This window comes from Chiloscyllium plagiosum, chromosome 36 (genome assembly GCF_004010195.1).
Source record: "Chiloscyllium plagiosum isolate BGI_BamShark_2017 chromosome 36, ASM401019v2, whole genome shotgun sequence".
NCBI classification, from domain to species: domain Eukaryota; kingdom Metazoa; phylum Chordata; class Chondrichthyes; order Orectolobiformes; family Hemiscylliidae; genus Chiloscyllium; species Chiloscyllium plagiosum.
Window position 1 is genome coordinate 27,854,331 of NC_057745.1, and position 12,244 is coordinate 27,866,574.

Consider the following 12,244-nt stretch of genomic DNA (forward strand, 5'->3'; position numbering starts at 1 on the left):
ACTTTGGTTATGAAAAAGCTATACAGGGGATTTCGAATCTCCTCAGTTTGGGGACTGAACTCCAAGCTGGCTGGCCACAGTCAATGTACTGGGCTCAAGTAAATAAAGTGTGAGTTGGTGATGGGATGCCAGCCTCTGTGCAGTTATTTCAAACACTTTCCCCCTCCTCCACAACTCAGGACTGTGCTGGCAGTTGGTAAGGATGTGGTGAAGATGAAAAGGAGTGTGAAATGATGAGGTGTCTCATGCCTCATGTCAAATGGCCTCAGCTGGTGTTTTTCATCAGTGATGGTGGATGTGGGCTCCATACCACCCAGTGATGGTGGACGTGGGCTACATACCACCCAGTGATGGTGGACGTGGGCTCCATACCACCCAGTGATGGTGGACGTGGGCTCCATACCACCCAGTGATGGTGGACGTGGGCTCTATACCACCCAGTGATGGGGGATGTGGGTTCTCTGACACCCAATGAGGGTGCCAGGTATAAGCTGGTCCCTAAAATTGGGCTTATGAGGCTCCCAGTAGCTAATTGAACCCCTTTACCCTCAACATAGAGAGCACCCTGACTTGAGGAACCTTTTTAATCCACTCAATAGTGCCCCCACTTGCTCCCACTGGAACCTGCTGAATAAACCTGCCCACTTATTTCACACAGGAGCACAGAAACAAGAGTAGGCCATTTGCAAATGGTGCATCATTTGATAAGATCAAATTTCCCCAATTGTGCTCTTATAGTGATTGTAACGGGGTCAGCCAGGTGGACCTCATAGAATATGAGATCCCTGATTGGGGTTGTTAATCTGGTCCAATCAGGGAACGCTGGCTGACAGATAATTAGGATTGTCAGAGGATCTGTTCACTCAGAGAGCTGGCTCTGAGGGAACTGGATCAGCATCAAGGACTTTCCGTGTGTAAATAAAGGGTGACTTGGTGACAGGATGCCGTCCTCTGTGGAGTTATTTCAGGTATCAACTCCAATTTCCTGCCTGCTCCCTATAATTCTTCCCTCCCTTGTCTTTCAGAGCCTGTCAAACTCAGTCCAGAAAAATTCAATGACCCAGCCTCTGGGAAGAGAATTCTAAAGACTAACCACCCTCTTGAGAGAAAATCAGTTTTCCTTGTCTCGGTCTTAAAAGGAAAGTCCACTTATTTTTAAACCACAATGACAAGTTCTCATCTCAGAAGAGAAAATATTCTCTGTTACCACCCTATCATCTCTCCCCTACTATGTCAGGGTCTTATATGTTTTGTTAACATCACCTTGTATTCTTCTAAACTCTAAGGGATATAAGCTCAACTTGTTCAACCTTTCTTCGTAAGATACTTTCTTCATCCCAGGAATTAGTCAAGTGAACCTTCCGTGGACTGCTTCGAATGCAGTTATGTCCTTTTTCAGATGAAGAGATCAAAGCTACACAGAAACCTGGAAGTGGTCTTACTAGCATCCTCTATGATTACAGTAAAACTTCTTACTTTATATTGCGTTCCTGATGCAAGCAATGGCAACATTTCATCTGTCATCTTCCTTGTTTGCTATACCTGCATGCTATTCTCTCTGTGTAGCAGGACACTCAGGTCCTTCTGTATCACTGAGCCCTGCAATCTCTTTCCATTTCAATGTTACGCTGCTTTTATGTTCTTTCTACCCAAGGGGACATGTTCACGTTTTTCTGTGTTATACTCCATCTTCATTTTTCCCCACTCAATTGGCCAGCCTATACCTCTATGCAATCCCTTTCCATCCTCTTGATAACTCATTGTCCTGCCCATCTTGGTGCTGTTAGTATAGTTAACTGCTATATCCTTCACTCACATCATTGATATAGATTTTAAATAACTGATGTCCCAGCACTGATCCTATGCTACTAGCTATTTGTGTATCCAAGAAAAAAAATACCCTGACTCTGTTTCTTGTCAGCTAACCAATTCTTTATCCATACTAATAGCTTACCCTCCAACATCATGCTTTTGGAAATCCAAATACAGGTTCTCCTTTATCCAACTTGCATATTACTTCCTCAAAGAATGGTGATAAAATTAATTAAACATGACCTTTCACCAAACCATGAGGAATTCCTGGTAGATACCTGCTACCTTGTCAGTCAGCTTGATCCAAGATCTTAATTTGGAATGTATTAGTGAGTTATTGTACACATCTCCAGTTTATGGATTAAAAACTCAGGCATTTCTTTGATACATAGATGAATAGAACAGTACAGCACAGGAACAGGCCCTTCGGCCCACCATGTCTGTGCCAACCATGATGCCATTCTAAGATAATCCGATCTACCCACACATGGTCCATATTTCTCTAATCTCTGCCTGATCTCTTGTCTGTCTAAATGCCTCTTAAACTTTGCTAATGTATCTGCTTCTACCATCTCCCCTGGCAGTAACTACTATCCTGTGTAAAGAAATTGCCTTACACATCTCCTTTAAACTTTCCCCTTCTCAATTTAAAACTATGCCCCTGAATATTTGGCATTAAGAGATTCTGACTGGCCATCTTATCCATGCATTTCATAATTTTATGTATCAGGTCACCCCTCACCCTCCAATCCACTAATGAAAATAATCCAAGTTCGTCCAACCTCTTCCTTATAGCTAATACACTCAATCCAAACAGCGTCCTGATAAACTTCTTTTGCTGTCTCTCCAGAGGCTCCCCATCCTTCCTATAGTGTGGTGACCAGAACCGTACACAGTAGTTCAAATGTGGCTGAACCAAAGTCTTATACAGCCATAACATGACTTGCCAACTTTTTCACTCATTGTCCTGATTCATGACGGCAAGTAGGTCATACAACTTCTTTGCCACCTTATTCACTTTTGTTGCGACTTTCAGGGAGCTGAGGACTTGCACTCCAAGATCCCTCTGTTTATTAATATTTCTAAGGGTCCTGTCATTTAATGTATATTTCCCTCCTGCCTTTAACCTCCTAAAATGCATCAACTCAACCTTGTCTTGATTGAATACCATCTGTTGAACTTTCCATTCCTGCATGAACCTTCCTCACTATCCACAACTCCACCAATTTTTGTGTCATCTGCAAACTCACCAGTTAGATCACCTATATTTTCATCCAAATCATTTATACATATTACAAATAACAGGTCCCAGCACTGATCCTACTGGAATACCACTGGTTACGGACCTCCAGTCATAAAAACACTTGGCCACAGCTACCTTCTGTCTTCTAAGACCAAGCCAATTTTATATCCAACATGCTAATTCATCATGGATTCCATGTGACTTAATCTTCTGAACCAGCCTATCATGAGGGACCTTGTCAAATGCTTTAGTTAAGTCCATGTAGACATCATCCTCTGCCGTCACCAATCATCTTCATCAGTTTATCAAAAACACATTTGAGACCATACCTTCTCTGCATAAAGCCAAGCTGACTATCCCTAATATGTCTTTTTTTTTTCCAAAATCAAGTAAATCCTAACCCTAAGAATCTTCTCCAATAATTTCTGTACCATTGATGTAAGGCTGACTGGCCTATAATTTCCTGGATTATCCATGTTGCCCTTCTTGAACAAAAGAGCAACATTGGTTTTCTCCAATCTTCTAGGACCTTGCCTGTGGCTACAGAGGATTCTGTCAAGGCCCCAGCAATCTCCTCCCTTAGATCCTATCAAACACTGGGGACTTATCTACCTTAATGTTTTTCAAGACACCCATCACCTCCTTTTCCTTAATGTCGACATGTCCCAGAATATCAACATATCCCTCCCCAATCTTACTATCATCCATGTCCTTTTCCTTGGTGTGCATTGAGGACTTCACCCACTTAAAAATCAGTACAGTACAGAAAGATGCCAGTTTGGCTCATTACGTCTGCACTGACCTTCCACAGAGTATCACACTCAGAACCCCAGCCATATGTGGTATGTTTTTTAAACCATGGCTCGTCCACCTAGCCTGCTTGTCCCTGGACATTACAGGGCTATTGAGCATGGCCAATCCACCTAACCTGCACACCTTAGGGCAATGGTAGGAAACCGGAGCACCCGGAGGCAAGTCACACAAATATGGGGAGAACACGCAAGCTCCATGCAGTCACCCAAGGCTGGGGGAATCGAACCCAGATCCCTGGCATTGTGAGGCAGCAGTGTTAACCACTAAGCCACCATGCCACCCTCTGGCTCCAGGCCTAAATTCCCTCCTTTGATTTTGAGTGGATCTGTTTACCCTTTCCCTCTTTACCCTCTTGCTCTTCATATGTGTATAAAATGCCATGGAATTCTCCTTAATCCCAATTGCCAAGGACATTTCGTAGCCCCCTTCTAGCCCTCCTAATTTCTTGTTTAAGTTCTTTTTTGCTTTCTTTACACTCCTCAAGGGCCATTGTTGATTTTAGTTTTCTAAACCTTGCATATGCTTCCTTTTCCTTTTTGACTAAACTTTCAATGTCTCTTGTTATCCAAGGCTCCTGAATCTTGCCATCCTTATTTGGAAAGTGCCCTTTCAGCTCAAGAGCAGGGTTTACAGTAAGGTGATAGACTAGTGCTGAAGTAAGCATTAGGAATGGGTTGACCATTGCGGAATGGGAAGTGCTGGATTTAGATATTAAAGATGGGAAATTTCTGGAAAAATGGGGAAGTCCTTTGACACCTTCTTCTGAAGTGGTGACCCGTAGCATCATGAATGACAAGGACAGCAGATACACCACCACCTGCAAGTTCCCCCTCCAAGCCACACTCCATCCTGAATTGGAAATATATCATCGTTAACCTCAGTGTCATTGTGAGAAAACTCTGGAATTCCCTTCCTAACAGCACTGTGGGTGTATCTACCCTCCAAGGATCGCAGTGGTTCAGGCAGTGGCTTCACTTTCTCCAGGGCAATTAGAGATTGACAAGAAATAATGGCCCAGCGAGAAACAGTGAGATGCTATTTTTAAAGAAATAGCTGAACCCGTGCACTGGGGCCAAATACACATTCTTCTTGTCTCCTGGTCATTACTTTGGGACTAGTGTCTGACATTCTGTAATAATTCTAAAGCTGGGTTACGCGAAATGTAGAATGAATTCCATATATGTGCAAACACTGCTGTTTGTCATTGACAGAAGTCACACGACACCAGGTTATAGTCCAACAGGCTTATTTGGAAGCACCACCTTTAGGAGCGTTCTGAAAGCTTGAGATTGCAAATAAACCTGTTGGACTAAACCCTGATGTGGTGTGCCTTCTGACTTTGTCCACCCCAGTCCAACATGGGCATCTCCTCATCATATTTTTCACTGAAACCTGTCCATTTGGAAGATCCTGAGATTGCTGGCTGAATTTTACCTATTTGTCTTTCTCCTAGATGTTGGTATACATGTTTTACTCTGTCCCATTCTGCATCATAACCCTTTATGGTCTCTTTATTCCTGGATGTTCCTGGCTTCCTGACTTGGCATTGCTTCATGCAGGTGGTCTTGCACAGGTAAAACGAAACTGCGGCGGATTATGTTTAGACTTATTGATAGGAACTTTCTTTGGTATTGTCTAGTGTTTTTGAAGTGCCCTTTGCAAACTTTTACACCGAAGGTAGAGAGGAGCTATCCATTTCCTTGGTAAAGCAACCATCCTTCATGTATAAGGTAAGTGATAGTTGACCATTTAACCACAGAAGACATCACATTTGTTGGGCATGACTGGAAGGGAAAGTGATGCCAGTCGTGTGAAGTCTTCGATAACTGACATTTGCATTGAACTTACAGCAAAGCAGATGCCTTCAATCTCTTGTGATAAAGCCTTGGAGTTGAAATCTGTCTTCCAGAAACCCTTTTCATCTCAGTTTGAAGGGAAATAAGTTGGCAACTGTTTAGGGCACACACATTGGGATAAATAGGGCTCCCCTCCACCTTTGCAAAGCTTACTATTTTTCTTAAAATGCAATAAATTGCTCAATATTCAGGGCCCAAGCCTTGACCTCCTACAACCATCTCCCTGTGATAGCTATCAGAATGTATTTATTTACTTTATTATGTGCTATCAATTACTTTATGAATGCTGTACACATTCAGAAACAGAGCCTTTGGTTTTATGTTCTGGTTGTTGGTATACTTGTCATTATCCCTGCCTGCCATTCCCTGCCACTAATTTCCCACATTTCTACTTATAGGGCAAACCAGATTTTAATATGGTACGTCGAAATAAATAAATGTGTAAGAGACTGTCCATGGCAGAACTCTGTGAAAATATCTGACATCAGAGGCCAAGCAAACTCATTCCTGGTGAGTATGGGGTGGGGAAAAAAACAAGGATCTTGCGCTGTGGGAGTAGAATGTACCTCAGAATGTGATGGCTATGGATGTAGTGGGAGGGGACCATCCAATGTTCACCATTCGTGTAGGTACCAACAACATTGGACATTGTTTATCTCTCCTCATTGATACACCACATTTTACCACATTTTAATCACTTGCTCCCACTGTTTTGTTTTGAATCCTGGATACTTCCCCAGTTTTCTTCAGTTGTACGCTGGTAGAGTGTCCATTGTCCCCAGTACTGCAGCTGCTCACATACTCGAACCCATTTCACCCACACCAGTTTTTCAGCCGCTTATTCGTCTGTTGAATTTAATGTGGTGTTTGCCAAGTGTTTGCAGCTCAAGCAATAATCCAGAGTTTGTAACCTTTGAGGTTTTGCTTTTTAAATTTCTTGTCTAGCTCCTCATACTCCCCACGTAGACCTCTTTCCCGGTTCTTCCTATGTCATTGGTATTTACATGGACTATGAACATTCGATGCTCCCTTCCCACTACATCCCGTGGCTATCACATTCTGAGGTACATTCTACTCCTGCAGGACAAAACTCTTGTTTCTCCCATCCCAGTACTGACTAGGCCTGAGTTTACTTGGCTTCCGATGTCAGGCGAGTACGGCCATAGCCTGTGTCCTGTACATTTGCTTATTTTGAAGCACTGTTTTAACACAGGACATTATAGCCTTCCATTCTGCTTACAAGAAGCAACATTCCTTTCAATTCTCAATCGTTTTGCAACACTTGGAATGTTTTTGTAATTCAGCTGCATCCGTGATCTTGGAAAGTTTGTTTAACCCTTCGCATTCAATGACTCCGAGATTAATTGGTGCAGTTAGGTTAATGGGTTTCCGACTGACTAGCTCACCAGGTTTGTGTGGAATATTTTTGCAAGTTTTTCTTAATGTATCCAGGTAGTTTGCCATACTTATCCCACAGTCATCAATTTACTCCTGTCCATTGTATAAAATTGTACTTGGTATGACATCAAATTACTCGATGCTGATCGTTTTTGCTGAATCATACAATTAAGAGCTCACAGTGAAGTAGGTGCAAGGAGGCCCTTCTCAAATTGGTTACATTACCTTGACTTATCTAAACAAGGTCAGAAGTCACATGACTCCAGGTTATAGGGCAACAGGTTTATTTAAAATCACAAGCTTTCGGAGTATTGCTCCTTCGTCTGGTGAAACAGAGAGAGAAAAACAGAGTGAACATTTTGAGCTCGATATAACTTTTGGAGAAGGGTTCTGATGAAGAATCATACAGGATTTGAAATGTTAGCTCTGTTTCTCTCTGTCCACAGATGCTGCCAGATCAGTTGAGTTTCTGCAGCGTTTTCTGTTTTTATTTCAGATTTCCAGCGGCTGCAGTATTTTGCTTTCATTTGCTTTGACACCTGGGAGATGGTTTGGGTGTTCTGACCCATCAAGTGTCAAGCAAGGACAATGATCCGATTGGAACTATTGCTTGACAGAATTAACCTTTTCCCAACTATCCAATCAAACCAACCTCAGTAGACCATGAAAGAAATAGCTTCGACTTTAAGCTTGTAATGCCTCCTACCCACTTTGGAAGGCCCAATGCATTCCTCCTTTAACTAAAACCGATATTACTTTCTTCAAATACATACAGTCAAGCTCTTTATAATTCAAGAGATCTGTAAAACCTTAACTGCACAGTTTAGGAGACCTGTTACCAAATGTGGTTTGAGAAGTGCATGTAATTTTGCCTGAGATTTTTTTTGTATCAGAAATACGCACACCAATGAGACAATGGCTAATCTCTCCCTTATCTGAGGTTTCGATCCACTGGGCTGATTCTTAGCTTGCTCCCTGCCATGGGATTTTTTTTTTTCTCATGCTCTGAAAGAATCTTAACTATGCAGACGCCATGATGACATACCCACAAATAAACCTTCTTCGTCTGATGAAAAGTTATATAAAGTTACGGCATGTTTTGGGAGAAGTGATGTTATAAAGAGATTTCTCCCTCTGTAGTTAAGCTAGACCATGTCAATCCTCTGAGCTATTTCTTGTTTGTTTCTATATAATAAGTCTGATGGTTTCATTTTTGCTGTTGACTCCTTTCCCCGTATTTGGGGTTCATTATGCAGTTATATTTTGCTGTCGGATTTCTTCCTTCTCTGGGAGTTAAAAACAGACAGGGCTGTGATTAACTGTGGAGAATCTAGAATGACAGTTGGCTGGACTGAATAATGTATTGGTGGTAAATTCATTAATGTGACTTGCTGTGGGATTATATAGGGGAGTGACTCTGATGTCAGGAAGCCCTTTATTAATGACCATGCTGAGCAAGCACTGTCAGTATTATAAAACAGTGTTGATCAGAACAGCTCCAGAGTTGGTAAAGATTGGGTGATGTGCTGGGTTCTCTGTGTTTGTGCCAGGGTGTCCATGGAGAGGGAGCACACAGTGCCCACTAATCCTCTTGATTCCTTTAGAGAGAAGTGGGCACCACACAGGATTCAGTGCTTCATTTCCCCCTCCAACTCCATTTTCGGTTTAGTCCCCTACTAGTGGACTGTGCTTGTAACTTGTTATTTTATTTAAGAAAGCCACAAAGAAGAGCTCAGTGGATCAACAAGAAGACCATGTGTCAGTTCAGTGATGACCTCTGTAAAGTTTAGCATTAATCTGTAGAGAGTGCTCTGGTGTCGTTACCTCTTGTCACCTTTGTTCCAGCCTCAAGGTGATGTGGGGAGGGCCCAAACGTTTGGGGAACATGGCAATTGTGGGTATGAAAGTGCTGTGATAGCTCCCTGAACGGGTACAAATGAACTGAACATTGTTCAGGAATCGGGCTGGATGATGCCAGAGAGATGTTAGCATCGGTAGCCCCCTGTACCTGAAGGAAACCAGTGCTGGCTGTGAATCCAGTGGTTTGGGCTCCTTCACTCACTGGGACCACGGTGAAGTGGTCAGACTGTATTGCTTTCCTGTAAAGGGCATTGGTGAACTCCTAAGTAGTCTGCTGATTGTGAGATGCCACACGCGTGTTCCCAGTAGTGGTTTGTAAAGAGCCAATGGTGAGGAAGTTCAATGCCACTGTGATTTTCAGGCCCCAGGACCCAGTGCTTCCTCCCTAGCTGCATAACCTTCCGATGCCAACTTCCCCTCAGCACTCTGAGTCACCTCGGGCCCTGCCTTTCACTTATCTGCAGGGAGCTGCTGTGTCTTCAGCTCTCTGTCCCTGTGCACACCGCCTGACAGCACTGAAGGCTGAACTCCTTCCTTATTCATAGCTGAACCTAATGTCTTTGGGCCCATTGGAATTGGTCACCCTTCCTCCTTATTTCTCCAACCCTAGTGAAGATAACAGCTGCAGGGGTAGATTGATCCAAAACCATCTGGCATGGAAGTACTGATCAGTCTCAAAACATTAAGAATGAAATGTATATTTTCCATTTAGACATTTTGAGATAATCAATCAGCCCTCTGGGCTCTTAGCAGGCTGCTCATCAAAGCTTGCCCCGAAGCCCCTTCCCGTGGTGTGGCACATCCTCCATACCTTCCTAACGCTGCCGTGTGCAAGATATTTATAGCCTTGATGTTTACGTCACTTTGTATGCACGTGGCTATTAGCATTAGCTGACTCCAGCCTTTATTGTACCTGGCAGAACAGCTCTACAACCTTGTAATCTATAACAGTCTCATCCCGATGGCCTTCACTTTCAGAGTCATGGGACTTGCGATCACTGTGACCTGTCTGAAGGTCCCTTCACCTGCCTTTCTAAACACACTGGGACGTCCCAATAGATTCTATTCCAGTGCAAATGTTGCAGGCCTTTGAAGTGCTGAGTGGCACCAATAATGCTGACACAAACAGATAGGTTAGTGGTGCAGTGGTAGTGTTCCTACCTCTAGGCCAGCCGGTCCGTGCTCACATCCTACCTGCTTCGGAGGTCTGTAATAACATTTCAGATCTTGAAAATATCTAAACAGGTTACACGGTTATGAGTAGGTCAGCTCATCGAACTTGTTCCATCATTCACTTTGAACATGTTGCAACCTAGGAGTTGTGGCAACCAATTTGTGCTCATGCATTTGATATTTGATATTGTAGGATCAAATATTGTGCAGACGAGAATCAGTTTATTTGTATTGTTCTTTCTTTATTCTGTGATGTCAAAACAAATGTGGGTCATGCATCACGGTCCAGGCTATTTCGGAAGACTATGACACTAATCAGTTTGTGTCGAGACCTCACTGATTCACTAACAACACTTCTGCACAATAATGGGTGACATATCTAACTGCTAGTTTCAATTCCTGTCTTTTCCTAGGTATGTTATTTTGCGCAGAGTGATGTTCCCTGCTCCAGGGAAGACAATATTGTTTAACATTTAATAACCACGCTCTTAATAAGGAAGCAGCTGCCAGCGTATTGTTTAACTGCTGCAACCAACAAAATAATTTTTGGTTTAAAACATAACTCCCACAGCTTTATGCAGTATATAAAGAGACTAATTATGGCCAGGAATTGGTTACTATCCAATAGCAGATTAAACTCCAAAATTTGTGTTTTAATTTCCATTGACAGTTTAAAATAAAAGCTTGATTTATTTGATAAAACATCTTCATTTACAGCCTGTGAGGATACACCAGTATATTCGACCCATCTATAATTGCACTGAAAGGATTTGCCCACAAATCCCTAGGACCAGTTAATACAACTATGTCACTGCAGGAGGAAGCAAACAAACATTTATATTTATATTTATATAGCTTCTGACGTTGTCCTAGGGCACCTCAAAATATATTAGTCAGTGATGTACTTTTCAAAGTGAAATTATTGCAGCACTGCAGGATATGTGGCAATCAGTTTGTGCACAGCAAGATCCCACAAACAACGATCTGACAATGGCAAGTCAATCTTTTTTTCTTAAGGGACTGAGCAATAAATATTGTACCAGTAATTGAGGAAGACTCTCTCAGCTTCACCAAAAAAAGCCCCCATGCTTTACTCTGAGAGGACTAACTGAGTGTTGTATTTCAAGACAGTGAATCACGTTGCTTCCCACAGAAACTTCCAGAGCGGCTGAGCATTTCCAGGATTTTATATGTTTGTTTCAGATTTGCAGCAACTGAAATTAGTAGCTTTTGTGGCCTTAATGAATCTCTTCAACAATCTTGAAAGATTCATTGATCAAAACCAGACACTAAGAAGTGGATTAGAGACTGAACGTAATTATTTTTGATCAACCTGTTTGGACATGGTAAGACAGACTCTGTGATGGTAGGTGACATCTGAACCAAGTCCTTCTGGATCAGAGATAGGGACCTTACCACTACAGCACAAGACCAAGAATCAGACAAATCATTTTCAGGTCAGAGTTCTATTTAAACTTGCACATCAAAAAACTCTGACACATAGATCACTTGTTCTCATATGTATATAAACATATCTTATATATATTTGTCTTACACATATTTATATAATCATCTCTCACCTAATTATTCCTTAGTTCAGGCCCTTAGTTCTGCTGATTCTCAGACATCCCTGTCAAACCTTCACTGGTCCTGGCATTTTATTTCTGGGGTTTTGAAACTGGATTTGAATTATCCAGCAATCATGGGGGTCGTCCATCTCAGGGTCTGTGTGTGTTATTAAGCTTCTTAATAACCTGTTCTTTGAAGAGGTGACAAGTAGGTTAGACCGGGGAAACCCAGTGAATGTGGTCTACCTAGACTTCCAAAAGGCCTTTGATAAGGTGCCACATGGGAGGCTGCTGAGCAAGGTGAGGGCCCATGGTGTTCGAGGTGAGCTACTGGTATGGATTGAGGATTGGCTGTCTGACAGAAGGCAGAGAGTTGGGATAAAAGGTTCTTTTTCGGAATGGCAGCCGGTGACAAGCGGTGTCCCGCAGGGTTCAGTGTTGGGGCCGCAGCTGTTCACATTATATATTAATGATCTGGATGAAGGGACGGGGGGCATTTTAGCGAAGTTTGCCGATGATAC

The 12,244-nt window shown here is 42.5% G+C and overlaps 1 protein-coding gene across 3 annotated transcripts in view; it reads left to right on the forward strand.

Moving 5' to 3' along the window:
- Positions 1–12,244, forward strand: part of LOC122541070 (transmembrane 6 superfamily member 1-like) — a 65,309-nt gene that overhangs the window by 44,261 nt on the left and 8,804 nt on the right. For 2 of the 3 annotated variants that reach the window (XM_043677579.1, XM_043677580.1), the window contains exon 9: positions 5,322–5,441. The exons of the other annotated variant lie outside the window; for it this stretch is intronic. In XM_043677579.1, the coding sequence (XP_043533514.1) occupies positions 5,322–5,441 (120 nt within the window). The remainder of the gene's footprint in view (positions 1–5,321; positions 5,442–12,244) is intronic. 3 annotated transcript variants of the gene reach the window in all.